Genomic DNA, 27209 nt, shown 5'->3' on the forward strand with positions numbered 1-27209 from the left:
GCGAGGGCGTGGTTTAGGGTTGGGCCGATGGCTGACAGATGGTTGAGCAGGCACTGTGATTGTAAAACCCGGACACACAAGAAGCCTACACCTAAGTTAAACACACCGGCCTGCGCCGCCTCTCTCTGTCTGCTCCACTTTCTCCATCTGCAGTGCGTTTTATAAAGTCGCCTCAAAGACTCAGAAATCGCCTTTTCCGTATTTTTTTTCACCCGCGATCCGTTATCGCGGACGTTGTAACGTCATAGGCTACCAAGTTTTTAACCGAGTGAAGTATGTGCGAGTGATCACATAAGACGACCGCTAATCCCCCCCGAGAGAGCCGAGAGCGGGAGGCAGAAAGTGACCACGGAGCAGCTGAGGTTGGTAAAGTAAATTAAGGGTGCAAACTGGTCCTTCTGAGCTGATGAGGAGACGTTTCTGTTCCATTTTAATCGAATCCTGAGGCGCCTAGAGAGTCCCGCCCCATAATCCAGTGTTTCTTATTTCATCTAAAACATCATGTTACTGGCTGAGATAACATGTAGATTATGTTGTACTCGGCAGGAATAATTTATTTATTTATATACAGCACAAAGGTTATCTCATTGCACTTTTCATATAGGTTAGACCGAACTCTCTATTAACATAATATCACAGAGTGATAATCATTTTCTTTGTTTTAATTTTGAATTAATGGTATCGGTCGTATATTAACCCGTATCATTGACCACTAGCTCTGTAAAGTGACACATTGCATCTGCGGTGCCTTTGTAATGTTTTAATGATCTGTACATTTGAAAGGTGTTGGGAGGTAAAGCCTGAAATCAACTTTTTTTACCCATGTTCTACACAAAATAGTGAAACAAAATAAATATGATAAAGAAACACAGAAACACAGAAACAGATAAACAAAACAATCTTTCTCTGTTAGTTAAATCTTTTGTATCTTTCAAATGTTTTTGAACATTTTCCTAAACTTACAACACTGATCTTTCTTTTAGCTCATCATTACAACTATTCCATGATGTATTGAAAATATTTTGCTCATAAAGATGATTAAATAGTCATGTTAAATGAATAAACAGTCAGTCAGCTGTGTTATATCTTTGTGAATTAACAGCTCATAACATTTCAACAACAAGCGGTTAGATAACATGATGAAAGTTGTTGGTCAACCAGGAAGTGAAGGTGATTCTTCTTTGAAGTCATTCAGAAGAAGAAGTGTAGCGTCAGTGTAGCGTCATGTAGCGTCAGTGTAGCGTCATGTAGCGTCCGCATTAACACTGACTGCAACAATAACAACTGTACAAGCTGATCAGAGTTCCTGCTCTGCTTTCATAACCAGGCTGGCAGCACATTCCTGCTCTGTAACACGCACACCCACAGAGGCGCGCGCACGCACACCCACAGAGGCGCGCGCACGCACGCACACAGAGGCGCGCACACAGAGGCGCGCACGCACGCACACAGAGGCGCGCACGCGCGCACACAGAGGCGCGCACACAGAGGCGCGCACACAGAGGCGCGCACACAGAGGCGCGCACACAGAGGCGCGCACACAGAGGCGCGCACACAGAGGCGCGCACACAGAGGCGCGCACAGAGGCACAGAGGCGCGCACACAGAGGCGCGCACAGAGGCACAGAGGCGCGCACAGAGGCGCGCACAGAGGCACAGAGGCGCGCACAGAGAGACACGCGCGCACAGAGGCACAGAGAGACACGCGCGCACAGAGGCACAGAGAGACACGCGCGCACAGAGGCACAGAGAGACACGCGCGCACAGAGGCACAGAGAGACACGCGCGCACAGAGACACAGAGAGACACGCGCGCACAGAGGCACAGAGAGACACACACAGGCCTGCAGATTTTCTGAATTCTTACTACATAGAAGATATGACTATATTGGGGATAATAATAATTTTTAAATGGTGGGTCTTCAGAAGGCATCTAATAAATCAAGCCAACCCCCCCCACACACACACACACAGCTGTAGTGGGCTGATGAAGCCTGAACAATGGCGGTCTGTGCCAGCAGCAGAGTCTCCTGCTGGCTGACTCCACACTTTCAGAAAACTCTCTGTACCAAAAGAAAGAAAGACATTTAACACTCTCGCTTCAGTGTAGGAAGACAGGACACATGGAGGGACGGGGAGGGGGCACTTTACCGACAGTCTGCTGTAACCTGCTGGTCCGACCACGAGACAGCTTCCCCCCCCCCACACACACACACATTTGTTTTTAATGGTTAAATCCTTGTTGCATACTTTTCATTGCAGCATGTCTGCACTACACAAACCCAGAATAATGCACATGTTCTGCAAACAGTTGTATTATTTCTCTATTCACTTTAATATTCTTCTATAACTTGCATTGTCTATTCCATATTTATATATTTCTACATTTACTTATGTAAACTCTGTTTGTCCTCATCACCAAAACAAATGACTCCTATATGTAAAACACTACTTGGCAATAAAGCTCCCTCTGATTCTGAAACTGAGCAGATCACGTTGGAGCTCATCGACGTTGAACGGCAGCTACTTTTAGGGAAATTACTAAAAGGCAGAAATGAGAGAAGGCGTCGGAGGAGACGGTGTACGACCCCTGAACCAGTTGAGGCAGAAGAAGGAGAACAAGCCGGAAAGATGCAGGAGGAGATGCGATGCTGCCAAACCAACCAATCACAGTTCTTCCGTTCAGCGAGATTCATACTTCTGCGTCGGGTGTACGCCGTACGCTACGCACATATCCATGCATTTACATTGTGCGTCAGTGTCGCCGTCATTCTGCCATTACACCACCAAACGGTAGTCGGCAGTAGCGCCACAGCGTCCACTGTGTAGACTTTTAACTTCCGGTTTAGCGCTCCGCTAACGGGAATGGAGGCTCGGAGGCATTGCGAGGCTACCCAGCCGACCAATCACAGTTCTCGTGGTCTGCGTCGCCTCGACATGTAGTTATATTTTTGGGAAGATGCACGTCAGGCTACTGGGTAGATTTGATGCCGAAGATTAAATCCTGCCGGACACCAGACCAGACGATAATGAGGATGAGCTGCAACTAACGATTACTTTCATTATCGACCAATCTGTGGATACTTTAGTCAATTAATCGTTTAGTTGTTTGGTCCTTGTCAGAAAAAGGTGAAAAATGTAAATCACCGTTTCCCAAAGCCCAAGACGACCCAAAGATATTCAGTTTACTGTCAGAGGAGGAAAGAAACCAGAAAATATTCACATTTAAGAAGCTGAAATCAAAGAATTTAAACAATTTTTTATTAAAGAATTACTCAAAACTATTAATCGATTATCAGGCGATTAATTAGATAGATGACATCTAATCGATTGACTAATCGTTGCAGCTTTAGTCATCTTTATGTGCCGGAGCAATAAGAAGAGAAAAGTGGCCTCAAACATGATATTTTTGAGACAGATGCAGCTGTACAGGTTGATGCACTTTGACCTAAAGAGACCAGAAAAGGATAAACATTTAGTTTTACAGTCAGATCCTTTTAAATATAAATAAATTGAATGAAGCTGAAGTGGCAGTCTACACGCTTTCATGAGAAGCCGTTGAAGAAAATGTGATGTGGTATTTAAACACGACACAGCAGTTTAAAGTCAGTGAAGGTGGAAGTTGAGGACCGATGGCGCTATACTGGCAGCCTCAGTTTGACCTGAGGGTGGCGCTAAAGCAAAAGGTGAGGTCATTCAGCTGTGAAGGATGAGGAATGAGATCTATCATACTGTCCTGGCTGTTGGAGTGTTTCTGTGTACGTGTTGTGTGCTGATGGTGGTGATTAAATTAATCAGGGGTCAGTCTCTGGGTCAAACTGGCCTGGAGCTATCTGTGCTGGTTTCAGCCCAACAGGTGCAGAGAAAGACCAGTACGGAGCAGTTTGAGTGGAGGTGCAGTCGGGCTGCGAGGCCTTTTGTTCGGCCCGGGCCCCACGCTTTAACGTCCCCTGACTGTGTGTCGGTGAAGCAGCTGGTTGCTAAGCCTCGCGGGCGGGGGGAGGGGGGGTGACAAAGCAGCCTTTCATATTCCCTCTGTGTATTTAAATATAGCTGCTCCTGCCTGTAGCTTCCCTCCAGGCAGACGCTCTGTTCCTGCTGCACTTTACCATCATCGAGACACAACAAACCCAACGTTTTTGTCCCGCTAGGCCTCCGTACTGTATTACGTTAGTTACTGAGTACATTTACTCAGGTGCAGTACTTGTGTTAGGCCAGGCCAAAAAACATTTCATATCATTCGATATCTATAATGATCAGAATAAAATATCAAATCATTATTTCTTTCAGGTTTAAAGGCAGATTTTTGTTAATTGTGGTTTTAAACTTTTCTTCATGGTCAGAACAAACACTTGACGCCAAACAGCGGATCACTTCACAAATCAGAGGCAGAACATTCAGAACTATTCTAAGAAGATCTCTTTTCAACAAAGGAAAATTAAGTAAATTTTTTTTTCTGTCCGTTTTCCTCAACAAAAAAGAAAAGTTAAGTTCTGATTCATTTGATTCAGATTAATAAAAACAAACATTTTTTATTATATATATCACGATAACGTTTTACATTTAGCTGACACTTTTTATCCAAAGCGACTTACGATTGCGGTACGTGTCAGAGGTCGCACGCCTCTGGAGCAACGAGGACTTGCTCAGGGACACGTTGGTGGACGGGTCACAGTGGGGATTGAACCCGGGTCTCTCACACCAAAGGCATGTGTCTTATCCACTGCGCCGTCACCACCCAATTATTGTTGTTTCATTGCCCAGCCCTACAACTAACTAATTTCTATATTTTATCTTTCAAATTTTTATTTTATTATCTCGATTCATCTATAATAAGTTTGGTCTGTAAAATGTCTGAGAAGAGATTAAAATAAACAGATAACACAAACTATGGGCTGATGTTAATAAAAGGTTTTTTATTTAAAGGGATACTGTGCGATTCTGCCAAACAAACATTCCCCTCACTGCTCCTTCGGAAGCTCCTCCCCCCACACTCATGAACGCACATTGCCATGGTAACCAGTCCTACTCTGCCGAAGTATAGCAGAATCCGCAGCGTCTCCTGTCCGAGAGCAAGTTGGCCTCAACAACGGGGCTTGTTTCAGCAGCACTGTAGACAACAAGCCTGTCGATGTTTAAATATGTACTGAAGCCTAAATCTAAGACACGGAGTCGAGTTTATTTATCGTAGGATTATCAAGAGGAACTTCAGTAGTTACAATTAGTGAACAAACATCATCAAACAAACGACGTTTCAGCCCTAAAACACAACAGAGTGAAAAAACGAGCGCGTTATTTGAAGTAGTTAGTACAAAAATACAGAGACTGAAAAGAGTTGTGTCCCTGACGTGCTGTGATCTCCAGGGCTGAAGTCGGTGCTAATTTTGGGGCCGACCCCCTTCACTGACCGCTGCGGCTAAGCTAACAAAGCTAACCAGCTGGGATCATCACAAACATGACGACTGACAGACAAGACAGTGACACTGTGGAACAGCAAAGCTAACGTTACTCACCTTAGCGACCTAGCATCGGTTTTCATTCCTTTCTAATCTGGTAGATTTATCCAGCACTGAAACACAGGTCTTCCCCTCGCCTGGTCTTGTCTCACAGGTCCTCAGTCCTTTGCCTCTGTGGCTGTTTCTCAGCCATCTTCGCAGCTAAAGTCCCGTAATGAGTCCAGCGTGTTCCAACATACCGCTGTTTGTTTACAGTCTCTCCCCCACTGCTTCCGGCGCGCCACCGCCACCTGCTGCCGACCCAGGAGGAAATATTCGCTGAATTTAACAGAAAGTGTATTGGATAAGAATCGCGAAGTATCCCTTTAACTTGATTTGTTGCAGATTCTGAGAGTTGAATTGGTTTGTTGATTTTTCTTTCTGCACCGCAGCATCTGTCTTATTGTTATGATTTCATTATCCCCAATATCTGACACAATAATAAATAAATTAATAATTGTATTGCGCCATGATTAAAACATTGCATTTAACGCTCTTTCTGATATTTAAAAGATTAAATGTTGTAACCAAACAATTTAAAATACAATAATAAGTCATTTGAGTGAGAATCAATGAAATAGATGTGTTGTCTTTTTGGAAAATACAAAGTCCTGGAATATCCTTAAATTTTATTCTGCTCTTTGGGAGGTTTGGAAAATAGAAATATGGAGAGTGTGTCTTTTCTAAATATTACTTTTTAAATTAGTAAGAAGGACCAGTTTTGACTGGGTTTTGGAAAGTCTTGGAATTGTTTGTGTCCGTGCTGGGAACCCTGATGTTTGGATGAATGCACTCTGGTTTCTGTGTCTTTATCTACGTAGAACGTCTCTCTCCAGGTGCTGCTCCCACCTCACAGCTGCATCTTCTTCTTTGTGTTTCTCTCAGGACCAGAACACCTACTCCGCTCCTCCTCCCCACGGCCCGGGCCCCGCCAACACCATGGCGTCTGCGCCCGGTAGCAACGCCATGACGGCCCAGCCGGGGGCAAACGCCATGGCGGGTAACCACGCTAACGCGGCGTACCTGAGCCAGGCGGCGGTGGCGGCGGCGCTGAAACAGCAGCATCAGCAGCAGATCCTGGAGCAGCAGAAGCAGCAGTACATGCAGAGACAGCAGCTCATGGCTGAACAGGTACGCGCGTTTGACGTCCGAACACGGCTGACACGCTGGTGATTCTTCCACCTGTAATCCACCGGGTCGCCAGCTCTCTTCTGCGTCACGTCCGGGCTACTTATCCGGGCAGAAACAGGAGAGAGAGAGTTGTGATAGATGGATAGATATTTATTAGTCCTTTCAGAAATTCATTCATGCAGCAAACATCAGACGGCTGCTGGCTGCAGGTTACACCAAGGTGCAGCTCCCCGACACCCCGAGATTCAGTTTTATTATCTCGGTCTTTGTTAGGAAATCCGATACTAGTAGGCACAAATGACCTGCGGACCCGGTTGGTTTGGAGGGATGGCGCCCTGTACCGTCTGCCTGATGGTCACAGCTCATAGTCGCCAAATACAAAACAATCGCCTGCCCCTTCTCACCAGTTGGGACTTGCAGGTCGACGTGATGCTACTTCTCCGGCGATCTGATTGGACATGTTAACTGTCTTATGCAGTTTAGGGGTGGTGATGGCACAGTGGATAAGACACATGCCTTTGGTGTGAGAGAGCCGGGTTCAAATGTGTCCCGGAGGCGTGCGACCTCTGACATACTTAGCAATTGTAAGTCACTTTGGATAAAAGCGTCAGCTAAATGAATAAATGTAAATATTTAGAATTCACTGGCCATGCAAAATACCAGGCGATGGAACAAAAAGTTCTCTCTGTCCACATTAAAGAGTCTCAGTTTAAGCATCAAATATAGACGCTGCTACCCTCAACAACATCTGTATTAAAATTCCTTGACAGATTTGCATCAATTATTGTTCCTAAGTATTTATATTCATCTACCATTTCAGTACTTTCTCCATCCGTAGTAAGTAAAATGATGTGAAAAGTCAATCAAAGAAATGTGCAGTTTGAACGTAACGGCACATTAAAAGGAAGAAATGGATTCTACAAAGAAGTCGCCGTCTCTCTTGCTCATTAGTCAAGTAACATGAATCCATAGATACCAAATGAATCCGTCATGAGGTTTGAGCCTGTTTTTGAACACCTCTGGTGGTGAACAGCAGAGGTCGCTGTTTGTTTACAGATGTCGTCTCGCAGCTTTGAGCTGTCTGATGTGTAACAGTGTTCTCTCTCACATCACGCCTCGTCATGGCTTCAAGCCTTTAGACTGACTTCAGGCGCTGTGCTCAGGCCACATTCTCAGCAGGTTATGTTCCAGATGCAGGCGTGCAGACTCCTCACCTTTCAGTGAATCTCGCCTTTTTGAAACCAAAATTGGTCACCTACGTGATCTGTGCAGATCCGCTAAGAAAATATTTTAAGCCAACCAATGAAAGGGCTTTGAGAGAGGTTTATTTGCACTTATTATATATTATAAGTAAGAAGAAACAAACTACTGATTATAAAATGACCACAAACTTCTTGTCACAGTTTCTTTTTGGCTAAATTTTCCATTCTGTCCCTGTGAACATGACAAAAGAGGAGGGAAGACTGAATCATTACGCAGGGATATTATGAGAAAAGTTGATCTACAGGAGAAAGCAAAGCGGAGTGAGAGCCTTACTGCATGAGTTTGTTATATTTTTAGATTTTGTCACGTGCCACCTGAATTTTGTGTTTCCCTTTAAATCAATAAAACGCTTTCATCATAAATTGATGTAGGAAAGGCAGAACAGGTGTTTGATGCTCAAACACGGGGCGGGAGGAGTAGTCGAGTCTTGGATGCATCGCGATGCGGACGTGGAAGGTTATGAATCGATTAACAAAATTCTAAAAATCGATTATTTAAAACTTAATTTATAACGGAATGTTGACGGAAACGCAAAAGGCGGAACTCGCGGAAGTGCGGCGCCCGGACCGTCTGTGGCGTGCGCATCAGAGAGACCAGCAGTGTTCCCCTGTATTCAGCACACCACCGCTGCAGAATGAGTAACCCCCCCCACTAAAAGGTCACGCAGCCGTTAATATCAAAGCGCAAGTAATGATTGTAACTCGCACACTGCGAGCACGGTGACGCCCGGCACCTCTCTGTATATCTCGTGTGTGAGGCCGAGCGAATGAGAGAGAGCGAGCGGCAGAACATGAAGGTGAAAGTTAGCGGAGAAAAACATTAGCAGTAAGTTTCTGTCTGGTAGTAAACGTGCAGCGTAGATCACTGTGTCCGTTTCCCCAACTGCTGGAAAAGTCCAGGCTGTTAACCTGTGCCTGTACACGGGCCTGCTCTCCGGCCCCCACACCAGACACGGAGCCTTCAGCCCCCAGCCCATATTAATTATCTGCTGTATGTCATTACAAGCTAACCTACTAGTCAAGGGTTAAGTGAGCTAAGTGTATCTTCACAGCTCTAATCTGAGCCCTGATGTGACGCCTTTGCGTGTCGGCATCTTTCTCTTGTTGCAGTATGCGAATGCACGTTATCTCTACAACATGTCAGCTTTAGAACTGACCCCTCTTACGCTGTGTCAAGTAGTTTCTTTGATTGTCAAGTTTCTACGAGACTGTACAGCGCCGCAGGAAGGATTTCACTGCAGGACGACTCCTTCCTCTCCAAAGAGAAGACCTCTAAATTACTCAAGCTCAGCTATTATAATCAGGTTGAATTTTTAAGCTGTATGCTTGCCCTTGCTTAAGTTTGCAATAAAATATATAATTGCACCATTTAAAGTACAAGAAGTAGACACAGGTAGTAAGTAGTAAGTTAGTACGTAGTAGTTCTGTAGCCAGATGTTCCTTGATGTACTTTGTTAAAGCTGGGTCTCCGACATGGCCAGCGTTGTGTTGGACAGATGTTCATATGAGAGAGGGGGGGGGGGGGGGGTGCTGCGCGAATGCGCTACGGCGCTGATCTGCAATCAAATAAGATTTTAAATGGGCCTGGTAAAATAAAAACTAAAATGGCGGTCAGCGTTGGTATTGTGGCGGGCCGCCACAGAACATATAGGAAGCGCTGCCTTTCCTCAGCGGTCTGTGTAACTGGGACCAGGGCGCTCGGTGGGCGTGTCTGGCACCGGCCGGCTGCCGTCGCTAACTCGGCGGGCGCTCGGTGGAGCTTCTCAACCCCGAAAACGTTTGAGCACATTTTTCATTCAACTTCAGTAAAACTGCCAATATTCAAATTCTACACAGCTGATTTCTCGTCTCAGAATCGCTCAAAAGCGTATTTAGTGATTAAATAGCGTACAACGAACGAAACGACTCTTTCTCCGCTTCTTTCCGCTTCTCGCATGAATTCTTCTTCTTCGTGAGTAGTTTTACCCTGAAGCAGTCATGGCAGACAGCGGGAGCGATGCTGCCCCCAGCACTTCCTGTTGTGCCGCTATCTCTCCTTTAAACGGCATCTATGTAACGATGCGCCGACAATGAAACGTCGACGAATTTTTATAGTCGACGACGTCTGTTACGTAATCGTTGCAGCCCTGCTACTGACCGATCGGCTGTCTTGACGACGCCGTCCGTCTGATCTGTGGATGGTGCAGTATCATCCTACAGAGGCCTTGTAGGCTGCATGTTATGCCTACTGACCTCTTTTGAAATGTGTTTTTATTTCACACAGCCTGTCGCAGCCGTTAAAGTCAGTGGGATTCATCATTTTTATGTGAGGCTGAATATTATGAGCATATAGTTTGGTTGAGTTAGTTTATGGTAACTTCAGACCGCATTTGTTTGTTGTATCATCGACACCTGTGGGCGCAGGAAACGTGGAGTTTTCAGCGATTGCGTCTGAGACCTTAACTTCTGGTTCAGGATCAGTTTAGTTACCAGCCCGTGATGTTTACTTTTTGATTTTGCACCTTCCGACTCTCCAGCAGTCAGTTTTAACGCTGCGCTGCGTTCTGTCCTTTCTGTGCAGGAGAAGCAGCGGCAGCAGGACCAGCAGCTGCAGAGACACCTGACCCGACCTCCCCCGCAGTACCAGGACCAGCCGGGACAACCGGCCACTCAGAACGCTTTCCCACAGCAGCCAGTCAACCAGTTTACAGGTAGGGACTTTAACAGCCAGTGCGAAGGATATCAGGGGTCGGAGGTCAAAAGAAACAGGTTAAATTAAATCGCTGTATGTGCAGTTATTTTTTCTGAATATTAATCTGAGAATCGAGGATTTATTTTGTAGCTTATTAATCCATCATGAAGTCAGTTCTGCTCATTGCTCAGATGTTTTAAGGACAAAAACCTCAGTACAGACGATGTAGAAACAAACATCTCATCGTCATATCACACAACTTACTCCAGACTAAAACCTCCAATGAAATCAGGTTTTTGACCACCTGGGAGGGGGAGGGGGAGGAGGAGGAGGAGGAGGAGGGAAATTCTCCTTTCTTTGCAATTTAGGTTTTAAAGATTCAGGGTTTTAATTTGTGTTCAACTTGAGGAAAATAAATATTTTCTCTGCTTTGATGCAACAGAAATTATAATACGGATCCAATAAAACAAACCACCACAAAAACACCACTTCATTTTCAGGCTGCCCCGTAAACTCGGCCACAACAGCAGCTGCTTATTTGTCACTTTTATCAGAGATCAGCTTCAGGACAAACATTCCTCTGTCTGCGGGAAATGTGTAAATGACGTTCGCCGCTGATTTGACTGGTAAATAACTGCACAGCTCACCAGAACGGTTCAGTCCGTTTGTCCCGGCAGCAGCTCTGATGTCAAACACTCTGCTGCTCCGTTAAACCGTTGTGCAGCGTAATCATTAACGTCTTCCGGTCCTGCTGGATAAATTAGAACTTAGCCGCCACTTCAGAAAACAGTTTGACAGATGAGTGGGAGCTGCTGTACGAGGCGCTGCTCATCATTCTGTCTGCACGCGTTTGAGCTTTAATTACTTGTTTTGAAGACATCAGATCAGTGTCGTGTTGCAGCGTCGCTCCGTTGGTCCAACTTTGAGATTCAGGGAAACAAAAACCAAACAGAAAGATGATTATTTGAGAAAGTGATTGGCAGATTTATGGCTAATTAAATGAATCGTTTGCCGGTTTTGTGATGCTGCAGTTTACAAACTCTGGTTTTTGTTTTCTTCTCTTCACAGCGTCTTCTCAGCCAATGAGCAGCGTCGGCTCCATGGGCGGCCCCGCCCCCGGACCCCAGCGTATGTTCCCTCAGAACCAAGGTATGATGGGTATGAACATGGGTCAGAGCGGCGGGCCGGCAGGTGGCGTAGCTCCGTCCACGTCGACGAGTCAGGCCGACATCAGTCTGTCGTCCTGCGGGGGCGGAGGAGGCGTGGCCGGGGTGGACGTCCAGCAGGTGCTCTACAACAACATGAACATTCACGCCAATCACCCGTCCCACCCGCCCCAGCAGGCCGGCCTGCAGCGCCAGCCTCTGGGCCCCATGAGCGCCGCCTATAGGCAGAACCTTCTGGCTCAGCAGCATCTGAAGGTGCAGCCCAACGCCGCCATGATGAAGCAGCAGCAGCAGCTGGCCGCCGCCGCCGCCGCCCGCATGCCGGGCTCCATGCAGAATAGTCTGGGAGCCGGCCTGCCCGGCTCCATGCCCGGCAGCATGCAGGGCGCCCAGAGCGCCGCCTGGCAGCAGCAGCTGGCCAACCAGCCGTCCTCCAGCAACGCCGGCCTCCCGCCCAACGCCTTCAACAACGCCCCCAACGCTTTCCACATGCAACAGCATCCTCGCATTCCCAAGATGCCGCCTGCCGCTGCACCCTTCGGTGCGAACCCCGGCGGGCGTCCCATGGGAGGTCTGAACCCCGGGCAGCAGATGATGCAAGCAAACATGGCGGCCGCCCAGCAGAGGGCGCCGCCCAACCCTCAAAGCCTCGGCCAGCCGATGGCCAATCAGCAGCAGACTCAACAACAACAGGCCAATCAAAACCAGACTGTCCTCCCCGACCTGGCGGCGTTCGGACAGCCGCAGGGCAACGGCCGCCAGGCACTGCAGTGTAACCAAGGATACCAGGTGAGCAGGACTGCCAGCCAGCAGCAGCAGCAGGTGTCGTTTGGATACAACGTGGCGTCGGGGAGCTTCGCCGGCGAGAGCGAGCTGGTGGACTCCCTGCTGAAGGGTCAGAGCGCCCAGGAGTGGATGGCCGACCTGGACGAACTGCTCGCCAGCCACCACTAGTTAGACGCACCCGTCTGCAGCGGCAGCACCTGGACCCTGCTGAGCTGCGAGGCCGCACTGCTGTACCTGCGAGGACGGCTCGCCGATGATTTCTTTTGCAGACCGACGCCGTTCTGATCTGTAGAAAGAGATCCAGGCAGGAGGTCGGTGCGTCAGCCACCCAGCCGGTGAAGAGAACTGACGTCCAGCCAGCGTCCCTCCCTCTCTGAGCTCGCCGGCCGGGAAAGTAATGAAGGTTGTCTGTAAACGTTGTGTTTTTTGATCGCTCTGAGGACGTGATGCGACTGGATCACAGTCTCATTTTGTCAGATATTTATTAACCGGCTGCCAAACACGGAAGTGAAAAGTCCGCGTGCTGAGAGTTCCCGAGGTCCACGTCGGCTCGCTCGACCGCACGTCTCGCTGAAAGACACTCGGGGCGGCTGGAGGTTTAAAATCCGAAAGCTGATGAACCGAGTCCAACTTTCACAGATGAGCTGAGAACGGATGTTTCACCACCAAGCTTCATTCAAAAATTTAGCAATTTAACGACGAGTCGCTCGTTTGCAAAATCTCACACGTGGTAGAACAGCAGGAGTCTAAATTATTCCGGACCAGTAATTCAAGTGAAACCTCACATGTTTATATTGACAGGAAGCTCCTTATCGCAGCGACCCGGGTCGTCCCCTCCCTCATTTCCTGTTCTTTCTGAAATAACGCTGCCATCCTCAAACAACCGCAGATATTTAGAAATACAGGCTCCTCGCTGTAAACGCTGCAGGAACATTGATGGTTTCTGTCACAACCTCAAACTGCACCAGCAGAAGGTTTTACTACTTTTATTTTTTATCCAGTTATTGTAGTTTGCAGGTGTTCTTTTTATTTTACGGGTTAGATTTCCACCTGTTCTGCCACGAGTGTGCGTTTGTAACCGAGCGAGGCGCCCGGGGCTTCGACTGCAGACCGACGTTGAGTCTGTGACTCACTGCGGTGTTTGTTGACTGGAGACTGAACGGAGGAGTCGTATTAAGACTACTACTACTGAACCACTGTACCTGCACCCCCCCCACCCACGCGCACACACAGCGCCACCTAGAGACCGCCAGCGTCGCTCAGGCTGCAGCTTCAAACACTTTTAGAACTAGAGTTTCTTCAGCAGAAATGAAGCGAATCCACTGGAGGTTAAAATCTACTTGGCTTTTACTACAAATCACAAATACTTTAAATTACTGCATCCCATCCATCCGCCTTCATCCGCTCTCCCGGGGTCAGAGCGTCCCGTCATGTTTCCAAACGTGTTTAAGGAAAAAGCAGCTCGCCCGTTGCACACGTGTGATCTTTTTGTCTTGGTTTTACTTTACTACGTTACTGTGCTGAAACTCAAAGCAGACGTGACGGAGGAGACAAACTCAAAACAAGTTTACAAGTTGATTTTCATACTGTAGGGAAATATCTGGAAACAGGCGCTGCTGGGAAAACAAAGATTTAAATATCTAAAACACACACAGCGGCTTTTGTTTAGGGAAATGACCTGCAGCAATGTAAAGTGATTTTTATTTGTAGTCGCGGCCTGTGTGGCGGGTACACGTCGCGTGAAGCGTGTGCAGGATGTGCTGCTGGCTCTTTGACTCTTTAGATGAACAGCAAGAGGTTTGAAGTTGCTCCGGAGCACCAGGAGAGTTATTCTCCCGTTCTGTGATTCCTTCAGGTGACAAATCAAGTTAATCAGAGAAAATCTGTGGCTGTCGGTCAACTACACATTTCTTAGTGTACCGCGTGGAGCAGTGCAACCTTAACGTGTTCCCTTTTAAACCTGAAGTTTCCCAGAAACAGCCAGCGCTGAGCAGCAGAGACGCAGGAGGCGCTGTAGATCCCATTCAGACCTGTGTGTGCGCGCAGAGGTCAAACCTTGACCTCCTGGCGTGAGTTTTGAAGTGTGCGAGCATCACGAGAAGTAGGAGCAACAGGTGAAGCTGCAGCTCCGGTGAGCCGACGCGCTCGTGTTTTCAAGGTTTCCCCTCAACATTTCAACGTTTTTACTCGACATCCTGTAGATTTAATGTAAATGCAGAGCAGCGACAGGAAGCGATGAAAGAATCCTGCAGTTTTTCTCCCTGAATAAAGCCTCCCAGGCAGCGGACCTCCATAAGCCAAAAACTGAATGCTTAGAGGGTCCGGTACCAGTGAAGAGCATGCAGCCATGTTTATGCTGTTACTGGATGTTTGCACAGGCAGACGTGTTCACTGCACGCGTTCAGTCCTACTTTTGGGGTTCTGTTTTACAGACCCTTGCTGATAGAGGGGGGGTAAGAGTGGAACTGTGCCTGGGAGTCTGAATTCAGGCAATAATGGTTTTCTTAAATCTTTCACCCTGCAGGTGTTTCACTCAGAATTCTGCATCTTACGATGGTAAAAAGACGAATTCACATGAAGTATGAAAGTATGAAACTGGTTCTCAGAGACAAAGAACTTCTGACTTTTGTTCGCAGTTAGAAAATGTTTTAACGTTTGAGCTCCCACATTTCAAAATGTTGCCGTGTTTCCTGACGCGCCGGCAGACGTTCAGGTCGGACTGATGAACTTAACGTGGAGTCTGGACGCAGCTCAGAGTCCTCGTTGTGTAAAGTGTTCCTCGCCTGCTGCCTGGTCTGTCTCTCTGTTTTAAGTTGGAGCTGCGAGCCGGTCGTTCTATCTGCTGTACTGTTTCGTGTGACTTTTTGTTGTGTATTTTATTATTTGTAACGTTATTACTGCTAAACGATGGCTTGGGGCTGGTTTTCGTGTCTCCATCCGAACGGCTGCCGACCTCGCGTCGGATCTTCCGGCCTCGCTCGGCCGCCCGGAGTCGTTTCCTCGGTGTAACTGTTGTGAACAGGATCTCTGTGTGTGTAAATATCTATAAATATATTTTTTTGTATGTATGCCTTTCCTAAAGATCTGGAGAAGATAGATGTTATTTTTATATATTGCAGCGGAGGTTTTGTAAGTATTTTATACTTTTGATATGGTTCTCTGTAAAACAAGAGTATTATGTAAATATAGTTCTTTAGAAACAAGTTTTGTTCTCCGTGTGTTTCTGTGTGTGTGTGTGTGTGTGTGTCTGTCAGGAGGAGTAATCCAACATCAACAAAGAGGGCGGAGCTTTGCAGGAAACCACCGACTTCATACATTTTCTAGGGGAACGTTGTTGCACAGAATCAATGAGACGGTGGCAGCACAGCTCGGATGGGACTGGTACAGCAAGTTAGGGATGCAAACGAGTCACCGTTTAAGCTGCTGTGGTTCTCCTGATTTTATGTTCATTTCCAGAAATGTAAAAAGCAGTAAATTAAGACACAACGTGCAAACATGAACAATCTGTAAAGATTAACAGGGTTTTCCTGCCGTTACGAGGAGCTGAGGCCCAAAACAGCTTGGGTGCTGGCCATGAATGTAAAACATTAACATCTGCTCATTTGGCAGGTGTTTGTTTAAAATGTGCTCTAGGGTTAAGAATAATAATAATGGTCCAAAATGATGTGGAATTGCAGATTTCTCTATGCGATAACATTTTCTCGGGAGGAGCTCCCACCCAGATCTCTTTGCTTACAGACGTGCTGTACTGGATATGAAACGTCGTGAAAAACGAGTCAATGTTGAAAGTGTTAACAAGGTTGGTGAGAGGATGAAGAGGGACTTTCGTCCTGCGCACAAGAAGAGAAAATGACTCTATGAACACAGGTCAGGTAAACTCGCGTTCAGGTGCAGCTGCAGCGCTGCTACGCCAGCTGGCCAGCGCGTCCCGGTCTGTTTTTTGTCTTGGTTTCTCGCCAGACTGAACAATATCAGCGTGAAATACAACTATGTATTACCTTTATTTAGCTCCAGTCCGCAGCCAGACTTCATCGTGTTCCAGCAGCAAAGTTAGTGGGACCAGTCCAGCCAGCGCTCGGATGTGATGGCACTCCTAAAAGGCACATTCATTTTAAAACAAGACGGTGATTATCTGTCTCTCAGTGAACAACTCTGGACTAATGCAGCAAAGCAGTGGATTCACAGTGACTATTAAAATGTTGATCAGCAGGGCAGACTGGGTACTATGGTTGTACTAGTGCTGTAGTACTCGAGACCGGTCTTTTTGATGGTCTTGGACTCGACCGCATGTCTCGGTCTCAGACGTCGAGGACTCGGGATTTTATTTCAAGACCGTAACTTTGGGAATATTAACAAATTGCTTTTGCGTCGTCTGATTTATTAACATCCTGACTTTGACTTCTTCAAATGCAGCCAAAAACCCTGATTAAACTTGTTCCCGTTAAGGCCTGCCCCCCCTCCCCGCGATGCTCAGCGTGGAAAAGGAGCGTTGAATAAAGATGCTGACGTTGATTTCAGCTCTCAGTTTGTATGCGGGTGTTTTAATGGGAATGTGGATCTTTCAGATCAACTTGAGTCCCTCTGATCTCGATCCACATTTTAGTGTGTGTCATGTAATGTGGGGAACTGGTCTCGGTTTGGGCGGTCCAGACTACAACACTAGGCTGCACATCTCCCAGTAATTACTAAACATCACTTATTCAGTCAAGTCATAATTGGTAATTAATAAGAGCTGGACAATAAAACGGTACCAATTATTGCGACAATGACAATATAACAAATGTTCAATAAAAGTTTGATCTTCATCCGAATCCTGAACAAATTAGCACTTTTTCTATTAAGATGTTTATTTTGTTGAGTGAAAAAAGATTAAACTTTATTGTACTGGGGCGTATTTGTTGAGAACAGATGTTCCCGTCACGGTTCTGAGTGTTCTGCCTCAGATTTGTGAAGCGATCCGCTCTTCAGTGAGTGATTTTCATGTTCTGACCACGAAGAAAAGTTTAAGCCACAATTAACCATCTGGTTTCACTCAGGAGCAAAAATCAGCCTTGAAACATGATACAAGTGATAATTTGTCATTTATCCTGATAATTATCGATATCGAATGAAATGGGATTTATTATATGTGATAACATTTTCGGCCATGTCGCCCAGGTAGAGTATAAACAGTATTTTAGCTTTAAAGAAACCTGGGAGCCAGTTTAACTTTGATATCTAGCAAGTATTGATATAATTTACAGGGGCTCTGCTTTAATTTGGCAGTAGAGTCGATGCTGGATCATAAGCCAGGATTAGCCCAGTTGATCCAAATCCAGTACCAGCACAGACCCTGGAGAAACACAGGCAGCAGCAGTCCTACCGGACTTTATGAGGAGGTTTCCATTCAGGCGTATTACTGAGACTGTTGTAAAGGAGAGGTGAGAGCGCTGCAGTGTCAGCTGTGACTGGGCACCAATGGAAAATTGTTTACATGGCTCACAAGTCTGGGCGGAGGCCCCCGTAGCAGAATGTTTCTTAGGTGGTGACATAAGCCCCTTTTCCACCGGCTCGCCTCGGTTTGGATTTCCTCTGCGGAACAGTTGGACCTGCTTCCAGGTCCTTTTTTACATGTCACCTCCGTCGAGGATCCAAGCGAGCTGAGGCGACGGTCAGAGAGAAGCGTCACTGTTCAGTGTGTCATCATTGCGCCTGACAGAGGCCAGCAACAGAGAGGTTTATATTTTTCATACTAAATCCACTTTTGAGAAGTTTTGAGGTGAGAAATCAGCCCCTGGAGGCGGCGCTCTGCAGGGACAGACGGCCCGGCTACAGGTAGTTTTTCCGAGTTGGATTGTGCAGTCCCTCCTAGCTGAACCTCCAGTACCCAGATTTTGGAGGAGGAGCGAGACTCTGAACAATCTTATAAACTAAGCAAACATTTTAGGATTTGTTGAGGTTTTCCCAGCTGAGCACATTACACTTCTTCAGAATATGGCAGCCATGGAAACTGAATGTCCTCTTGTCTAGAGTTCTTAAGTTGTGGGTTACACCAACATTTAATTAAGTTAATTAAACTGTACCAATGAAACTGTCTCCATTTTCCCCGACCAAGTCACATAGGTTGCTTTCTACGAAATGACCAGCCAAGTGGATTGAAATGAACCCGACTCTTTGGCTGGAGAAGATCAACAGCACGAACCTTGACTGAGGGTGTTATGGAGCAGATGGTCACAAGTCAGAAGGTTTGGTCTGAAACAACATCGACATCTTGTTATCTTTGTAAAATCAGTTATTTTTAAACAGGAGTTTGGTCTGTTTGATTTGAGAACATTCATGAACGTTTAAAAGCGGAAAATAAATTCTCTGCCAAGAACCATCCAGCCAATGTCATCAGCTGATTTGGGTGAGAGTGGGTGAGTCATTAACCTGGTTACCTGTCGTGCAGTGTATTTCAGGCCCCGCCCCCTGCAGCTGTGCTCTCTCTGTCACCGGTCTGTATTTCCCCACAGTCTTTCATTGCTCAGGTGCGTGTCTCTGTCTCACCTGTCGCTCTGACTCGTCGTCTCTTGCTGCAGAGATGTTGGACGAGGTGGTCGGCCTCGGCGCTGTGACCGTGCTGGGCGTGCTGGAGCAAGGTAAGAAGGGCATGCTGGGAAATATGAGACGGTGCTGGTTTAATTAGATGAGAAACGACTGAAGTCTGGTTGCATTTCAAACTGTCCTCACTGTGATATTAATGTAACTTTAGTTCGCATTTTATTCCTGAACTCTTTCCAGGTTTTATCTTTTACTCTGGTTGATTTTCTTATTTTGCTATTTTATATAAACACATAATCTGCCTTCACCTTTTCTCTGCTTTCATTTAGTTTAATTAGTATTATGTTATTTTTACGAATCAGCTTTGCATTTACAAACACAGCGTGAACTTTGATCTGTACACCAGCTGCTGCATGAATGAAGTTTGATTTGTGACGTTTGTAGTAAATCAGAAGCGTATGAGCTCTGACACAAAGAAACACGGCACACTCGTTTAATCTCCACATGCTTGCACAGTCGTGTTTCTGCGCTGCACACACCCCTCTCTGTGTTTATATAAATATTTAAATATAAAGGTGTGTGTGTCCAGCTTATTTCTCTCTGCAGGTGATCTATGCAAGGAGGAAGTATTCGGTGTCTCCACCCGCCACAACCGGACCGCCTGAGTTTGAGAGAGTCTTCAGAGCTCAGTGAGTTTTATTTAATAAAAATAAAGGGTTGTAATATTTATTGAATTTTCATACAGAGCAGGTGCAACTTTTACTCTTTGAGATCCAACAGTTCCCACCGTGAGCAGGCAAGAAAGACTCCCTTTAAAGGTCAATTCATACTTCTCTGTTGCATCTACGCCGCAGACCGTAAGAACTGTGATTGGTGGACTTGGCAGCGTCGCATTTCCGGCTCGTCGTCCTCCTTCTGCCTCAACTGGTTCAGGAGTCGTACATCCCATCAACGCTTTCTCTTGTTTCTGCGTTTTAGTGATTTCGCTAAAAGCAACATCGATCGGCTCCAACTCAAAAATAATCGTTCAGAGACTCAGCAGAGACCCCGCCGGTCAGGGGTGTCTGCAGAGCGACGCGGACGCCAGCACGCTCACGACGTAGAAGTATCACCCTGGACTCGGGGTGAGCGGCCATCTGCCTCGACCGGTTGGGATGAAAGGGGGGATTCAAATGTTTGACCTACTTCGGGCGTGGTCATGTCAGTCCACAAGAATGTGCGGAACAGTTTGAGGACGCCAGAAAAAGAGGACAAAACGCCCACTTCAGCTTTTTAAAAGAGGAAAACATTAAAGGTGCTGTGGGATGAAAAACTGTTTCCTTTTGCATAGTTGAATAAAAAGAGTTCAGTTCATGGAACTGACAGACCGTGAGCCGAAGTCTCCAGTGTTTCCTCCTTCATATGTAAATCTCACGTATGCAAAAGACCCTGGAAAAAACATGATGTAACATCTGGGATCTTTAACGGCCCCAAAATGTACATAAACCAGCCCACGTTCCAGAGAAGCGCTCGTACGAGCTCATGGAGCTGGAGGTTGTTCAGAAAGTGCTGGACGGAAATATTTTCAAATCTGTGATTTATGAAGCTTCCTGATGGACAGATAGCTTTACTTAACGCTACAGTAACCGCTAGCTGCTGCTAACACTAGCTGCTGCTACCAGCCGGCTCTGAACCAGCGCTCCAGAGCTTCTGTACTAATGTTAGAGGTGTAAACACCAAACCCCCCCAACCCCCCCGGAGCTTCCAGTCCGGGCAGAATCAGCACTAGGACGGCTAGCTGCACTGCTAACAGAGTAGCTAGCAGCAGCTGTTGTTAGCGGGAATTAGCGGCAAAGTAACTAGTAGCACACAATCTTGCTTTTGGAGGCAGAGCAGCCGGAGGACATCAGAGGGAAACCCGGGCAATATTTTCTCCATCAGATCTGATCCAGTTTCAGATCGGTTGGAGACGTTGGCCAATCGGATGCAAGTAGGCTTTCAGGGAAGGGAGGGGGGGGGGGGGGGGGGTGTTAAAGAGACAGGAGCTAAAACAGGGTGTTGAGAGGGTGAAAAGAGGAGCTGAAGCAACGGACAGGATGAGACATTTCATTTTTAAACATGTAAACATTTTCTAGAAGAAACCCTAAATGCAAGTGTGAACCTGAAAATGAGGATTCTACGGCAGCTGCAAGTCTTCACATTGACAAAAGCAGGAACTTCCTATAAAAAATAAACAATAACACTGATCATTAAAGACTCTCAGTCTCACCACAAGGTCCATTTAGTGGCTGTTCTGGAGCTTTTGATTGTCTCACACGAGACTCGTCATTGCAAAACTTTCCTTTGCTTCAGTTTAACTTTCAAGTTAGACCAGTTGGTCAGTGCACGAGGGCATGCTGGGAAAGTGTGAGAGGAGACTGACGGAACTGGTTTAATTTGATGAAAAGTGAATGAAGTCTGGGTGCATTTCAAACGCTCCTCACTGTGATATTAGAAAATGAACACAGAAGTTTGATTACTTTTACCACTTTAAGGGCTTTTACAGTTTAATTTAGGCACAAATCAGAGCCGAGGATCTGTGGAGTGTTTTTCCATGTTGTTCTGACGATTTCTGGTTTGATCAAATCCCGTGAATAATAAATGAATAAACCCCCGTCCGCAGCGCCGTCACCTACAGCAGATGGATGCTGAGACTGACGGTGTTTCCTGGTTCCTCAGAAAGCTCCTCTGGGACGTTTTGTGGTCCTGCAACACAAACGAGTGTTTTCTGTCTGTTTCTGTTCTTCTTACTTTGAAGCAACTTTATGTGTTTTTATTGTGTGACGTGGCAACTGTTCCAGAGCGTAAGCTGTACGCGTGTTTCTTATGATCAGACAGTTTTACTAACAGCCAAACATCGGCAGTTTTATGAAAATTGGTAACAAATCGAAAATTGTCTTTTCGTTTTGGGAGTTAAGAAGCTCCGACGGGTGTCGATATACAGCTGTAATGTTAGTACCGGACCTGCACAGCAACACGATGGAGTCGCACGTCGAATGGGTTTGGGCGCACACCCTGTGAGGGTTGGGGTTAGGGTAACATGCCTCGGGGGGGGGGTTGTCAGGAATAGTTAGCCAGCTATCTGGCCGTTAGCCGGTTAGCTACCCCTGGCTCGTGATGTGAGAACATTCTTGGCTTGTGAAACTTAAAAGAACAAATAAAAACAACAGCGTTTTGAATTGAAACATTGCTTTATTATCATTATTATAAATGAATATTTGCAGGAATTACAGTATTAATATATAATTATAGTCCAGTAAACATTAACACATAATGTACACTGGTTACTACGTTGACACTTCTTATTTAGCAGCTCTGCGTGGGCCGAGACAAACGCCATCACGTTTTGTGCGCGGTGGCTTCTGGGACCAACCATATATGGAAGTTGAACTTCCGTCACGTTTGTCTGCGGGCTGCAGCTGGACCCTTCTCAACTTTCCCAGCATTCATTTCGGCATTCAAGCGAGGGGCGGAAAGAAGCTGAGAGAGAGGCTCATAAAGAAGATAGCGAATCTAAAATGTGCTGCAACCGTCAGCGGGGGGCGCTAACGAGCCGGCCGGCCAATCAGCTCATAGCGGCCTCGGACCTGCAGCCAACCCCGGCAGAGTAAAGACCCTCAGCTGTGAGGTGGTTTTAACGTTCGTACCGCTGTTATTCTGTGGTTACATTCTGAGTCAAGATGATGAACAAAGAAATCTGGTCTTGTGAAACAGAAATAGAATGAAAGGGGACTTTACTCTTCCTCCTCGTCTTCTTCAGTCTCTGCCATGAAATCCACACGGAGAATACCGAGCTAGCTTCTTCCAGTGAGCTCACCTGGTACCTTATAAACTCTTTGCGTCTTCTTACAGCCTCCTGAAGAGTCGTGTTGGTGCCGCGAAGCGATTTGCGTAGCTTAAAAATGATTTTAAGTCTGTTGTATTAAGATAACATGTTGCTTTAACACCTTCCACCACTTCAGCGACCACATTAACCCTCTGCTGTGTGTCCAGAGCCAACTGTTCCGAGTATTTCCCCATCTTCATCACCGTCCTGTGGACGTCGGGAGTCTTCTTCAGCCCAGGTGATCGCACACGAACCCCCGCAGCCCGTCTCAGTCGGTGTTTGTGCTTCTGCTCACGTGGATCTTTATTGTTTGTGTGTGCGTTGCAGGTCTGTCGGCTGTCTGCGGTCTGCTGTATTTACACGGACGCTTCCGTTACTTCCGCGGATACTCGCAGTCGGCTCAGGGACGGTAGGAATTCTCTCTTATTTTATTATTAAAAATGTATTTATTGGAGCTGATGTATAATGTCTCAGTTCCACACCTGTTCTGATAGATACGGTTGTATGTTGAGATGGTTTTACTGTCTCGTCCCTCTTTTTAATACTTAAACTGGCGTTCAGGGCCAGTCGTAAAGATTAGAGGACCTCTGGGTGTCTCCGGATGAGCTTGTTGGAAACTGGTTCTGACTGGATTTTAGTGTTTAGAGAAGAAGATAAGAAAGCTGATAGGAGCCGTGCACGCCACTTTTCATGACCTTGAGCTGATGTCAGCGTGGCGGAGGTGGGGGGGGTTATCAATCACGTGTGGAGTCTGAGCAGACAGCCTCTGTGCAGCCTGAAGCTACGTCCACACTACTTTTCTGTCACTTTGAAAACGCTGCTGACCCCGTTTAGGTTTTAAACTCCGGAGGACTTTTAAAAACGATGACACAGACGCTCACGTTCGGCTTTCTGATTGGCTCTTATCAGTCATGCAGGGCAGAAACAGACATAGTTTTATTAAAATATTCAGTACTGTGTAAATAAGACTTGTACACTTGTACTCTGCACGTCTCGAGATTTGCTTTGCGGCGACCCCCAGCCTGTTTCCCGCCGCCACAGCCTCTCTGTCCTCCCGTGTTCCTCGCAGTAACAGTTCCACCTCGTGCAGAGAAGTCTCTGCTGTGGTTCTTCACCATCGCTGCTCTGCGTTCGTCTCCAGTAGAACTTTCTTCTTTAGCTGCAGAGTAGACAATCTGCTTCCTGTTTACACCGGCGTGCACGTGCTCAGTGTAGGTGAACGGTCACTTCATGTGCGTTTAAAACAAAAAGTAGTACATTTAGCTGACGCTTCTATCCAAAGCGACTTACAACTGCTATACATGTCAGAGGTCGCACGCCTCTGGAGCAACGAGGGGTTAAGTGTCTTGCTCAGGGACACGTTGGTGGATGGGTCACAGTGGGGGATTGAACCCGAGTGTCTCACACCAAAGGCATGTGTCTTATCCACTGCTCCATCACCTCCCCGTATTAGTGTGGCTGTAACCTGAGAGGTAAAACCCAGGTAAAGACAACAAAGACAAGAGCTCTTTCGGCGTACTGCTGTGAGATTTCAGTAAGAAAATAATCAACCTAAAACTATAAAACAGGCACACGTGCCTGAACTTAAAGGGTCAGTGTTTTAGTGACCTCTAGTGGTGAGGGTTGCAAATTGCAACCGGCAGCTCACGGTGCGTTCATGTGCTCCTCGGATGGTCCTGTGTCCCCGGTTGTGAAGTCGTTCTTCCGACTTCAGTGTGTGTTCATGCGCTCTTAAGTCTAAACCGAGCGAGAAGCTTCCGGTTTGAGACATGTATTCAAAGCGGAAGTCCCTTAAACCTGCATTCTATCAAACGGCCAGCAGGGGGGCTCCATTAGAAATAACGGTGAAATGTTTCTACTTGTCAGCTGATTTATTCCCTCAGTAAACACTTTCCTGATGAGTTTATGGTCTCAGTCGCTAGTTTCAAGTCTTCTTCAACACAGCATGATGTTCATTTAGTAAATTATGGTCCCATTTAGAGGAACAGAGACCAGGAAGCAGGGGGGGCTTTAGGGCGGGGCTACAAGCTGACTGACAGGTCGCTAGGCGACTCGTATCTGCTGCTCTCATTTTTCAGGAAGTATGTTTTGTTTTAAGCCTGTTTGTCGCTAGCTAAAATTAGCATCCCAGCTAATATCACAGCTAATGTGAATTACAGATGCACCTTGCTAAGCAAGCTAGCTAGCTCCGCACACGGCCGTTAGCTCCACCGTCTCTTCAAAATATGGTCACGTTCGGTGCCGCTTCAAAACGATAGTCCAGAAACCAACAGGTGACGTCACCATGACTACGTCCACTTCTTATAAACAGTCTATGGTCTGAATGTGGAATCAACAATGTGGACGCTGCTACAAAGATGTGTTGGATTAACATGTTTAAGTTCTGTATACTTCTTTATGTCCTATGTGCACTTTAGTTCTCTTTTTATTCAAACTTCTCTTCTCACTTCTGGTAAACCAGTTACAAAGACCAAACTTTATTCGTCCTGGTTAGAAATTCACAAGCAGATAAAGTCATCCGTATCAGTCATTTGTTCGATCATCTTGTTACGACCCGTATTTCCATTTATCGTTAGGCGGCGACCTCTAGTGGCCATGTCGAGTGGGTGTGAGGATTAATACATCAATAAATTGAATCCAGTAATAAAAATGTTTCGTTCTGCATAATGAGTACTTTTACTTTTGGTACTTTGATGCTAATACTGTTTGAATGCAGGACTCGTCACAGAGTATTTCTACACTGTAGTATTCCTACTTTCACTGTAGTACTCCTCCGTCCTCGGAACATTGATGGGTTCTGTAAACGTGACGTGGTTCCCGTCTCTCTCTCTCTCTGCAGTCTGGCTCCGCTGTACTTCAGCGCTCAGGTTCTTTGGCTTCTGATCGGGTTCTCGTCTGTCGGCGTGTTCCTCACGTTCTGCCGGGTTTACCTGAATGTGGACCTGCTGCAGCAGCTCGGCTCTGCCCTCGGCCTGGTCTGAAGGAGAGGAAGGTCAGAGGTCGTGAGGAGATGGCAAACTAATCCTAAAACCCATCGCTGAAAATGAACGTGCAGCTTTCTATAACGTGTTTTATGATTCTTAGATATTCCTAAATTATTATTTATGTAGGTTTATAATCTCCTTAATCTCAGCTTGTTTTATTGTAGTTAATCCTTTAGCTTTTACATAAATATTACGTATAAATATATATATATCTGCTTGTCTTTCATTGTGATTTGTCTTTTAAATTCAGTTAGTGTTTAATATTGTCGCCTTATTTTCTCCTTATTTCTAATAACAATAATATTTCATTGCTTTTTCTGTGTTGCATGTTTTAATCGTACAGTGTGAATAATTTAATATTAATTTGTAAACTTTGTATTGTTGCTCTAGATGCTTACATATTATTTTAGCTTTTGAAAAAACAGCCAACTCATGTATCATTTACAGCAATTTATTAATGTTTATAGTTACTAGTTTATAGATACTGTTTATTAGTGTTTCTTTATCCATCCGTCCATCGTCAGCTGCTTATCCTGCGTCCAGGGTCGCGGGGGGCCGGAGCCAATCCCAGCTGACATCGGGCGAAAGGCGGGGTACAACCTGGACAGGTCGCCAGTCCATCGCAGGGCCACACACAGACAACCAGTCACACTCACATTCACACCTGTGGATGTTTCTTTATAATTATTAATGTGTGTATGTTTGTTTCTTTATGGTTAATAATGTTTGTTAGTGTGTGTACATGTTTGTGTATTAATGTTGGCGTTTTTTAATGTTTGTGGTTTATTAACGGTTCTTAATGTGTATTTTTGTGTGTTTATGAATGTTTGTGTATTAATGGTTCTTAGTCTTTGTTTATCTTTAATGTTTATTTATTTTTATTCATCTTTATTTATGTTTCTTAATCTTTATCAAGTGATGTTAATTTAAATGTTAACTGTTTATAACTGTTTATTAATGTATATGTTTAGTATTGTATATTAATGGTTCCTATTGTGTATTAATGTTTATATGTGTTTATGTTTGTTTCTTTGTTAAATAAACCAATAAATTGAATAAAGTCACAGCTTCGGGTTCGACCACAAGGTGGCAGCATTTCCTTTCAAACTGTGATGAACACTGAGGGATAATTTCTATTTTACACTCCAGTAAATAAATATATTTCTAATATTAGTTTGTGTTTTGTGTAACCTCTGTAACTTGGTGAAAGAAAGTTTTATAATAAAGCGATGAAGAAGTACTCTTAGTTTACTTAAGTAAAAACTGTAGCTTTACTACAGTGTAGAAATACTTGTTATGGACTTACATGCAACATTTATTTTATTATATTAATATCGTTTTTAGAGACAGATC

At 45.8% G+C, this 27209-nt stretch overlaps 2 protein-coding genes across 5 annotated transcripts in view; both read left to right on the forward strand.

The window, feature by feature from the left end:
• maml1 (mastermind-like transcriptional coactivator 1) overlaps nt 1-15712 on the forward strand; it is a 35051-nt gene extending 19339 nt beyond the window's left edge. For both annotated transcript variants that reach the window (XM_046030490.1, XM_046030491.1), the window contains exons 4-6: nt 6379-6624; nt 10447-10576; nt 11626-15712. In XM_046030490.1, coding sequence (XP_045886446.1) covers nt 6379-6624; nt 10447-10576; nt 11626-12677 — 1428 coding nt within the window. In that variant the 3' untranslated portion in view covers nt 12678-15712. The remainder of the gene's footprint in view (nt 1-6378; nt 6625-10446; nt 10577-11625) is intronic.
• Nucleotides 15713-16678: 966 nt separating this feature from the next.
• Nucleotides 16679-26469, forward strand: ltc4s (leukotriene C4 synthase). 3 transcript variants are annotated; one of them, XM_046030545.1, is made up of 7 exons: nt 16679-18733; nt 18937-18982; nt 19067-19126; nt 19618-19717; nt 23040-23110; nt 23200-23281; nt 25712-26469. In XM_046030545.1, exons 1-7 carry the CDS (start codon nt 18707-18709, stop codon nt 25851-25853), a joined length of 528 nt encoding a protein of 175 aa, XP_045886501.1. In that variant the 5' UTR covers nt 16679-18706; the 3' UTR covers nt 25854-26469. The 3 variants fall into 3 exon arrangements, with proteins under 3 accessions (XP_045886501.1, XP_045886500.1, XP_045886499.1); XM_046030544.1 differs by having other exon boundaries at nt 18937-19126; nt 25712-25864; nt 26400-26439; XM_046030543.1 differs by having other exon boundaries at nt 18937-19126.
• Nucleotides 26470-27209: the final 740 nt, after the last annotated feature.

This window comes from Micropterus dolomieu, linkage group LG19 (genome assembly GCF_021292245.1).
Source record: "Micropterus dolomieu isolate WLL.071019.BEF.003 ecotype Adirondacks linkage group LG19, ASM2129224v1, whole genome shotgun sequence".
NCBI classification, from domain to species: domain Eukaryota; kingdom Metazoa; phylum Chordata; class Actinopteri; order Centrarchiformes; family Centrarchidae; genus Micropterus; species Micropterus dolomieu.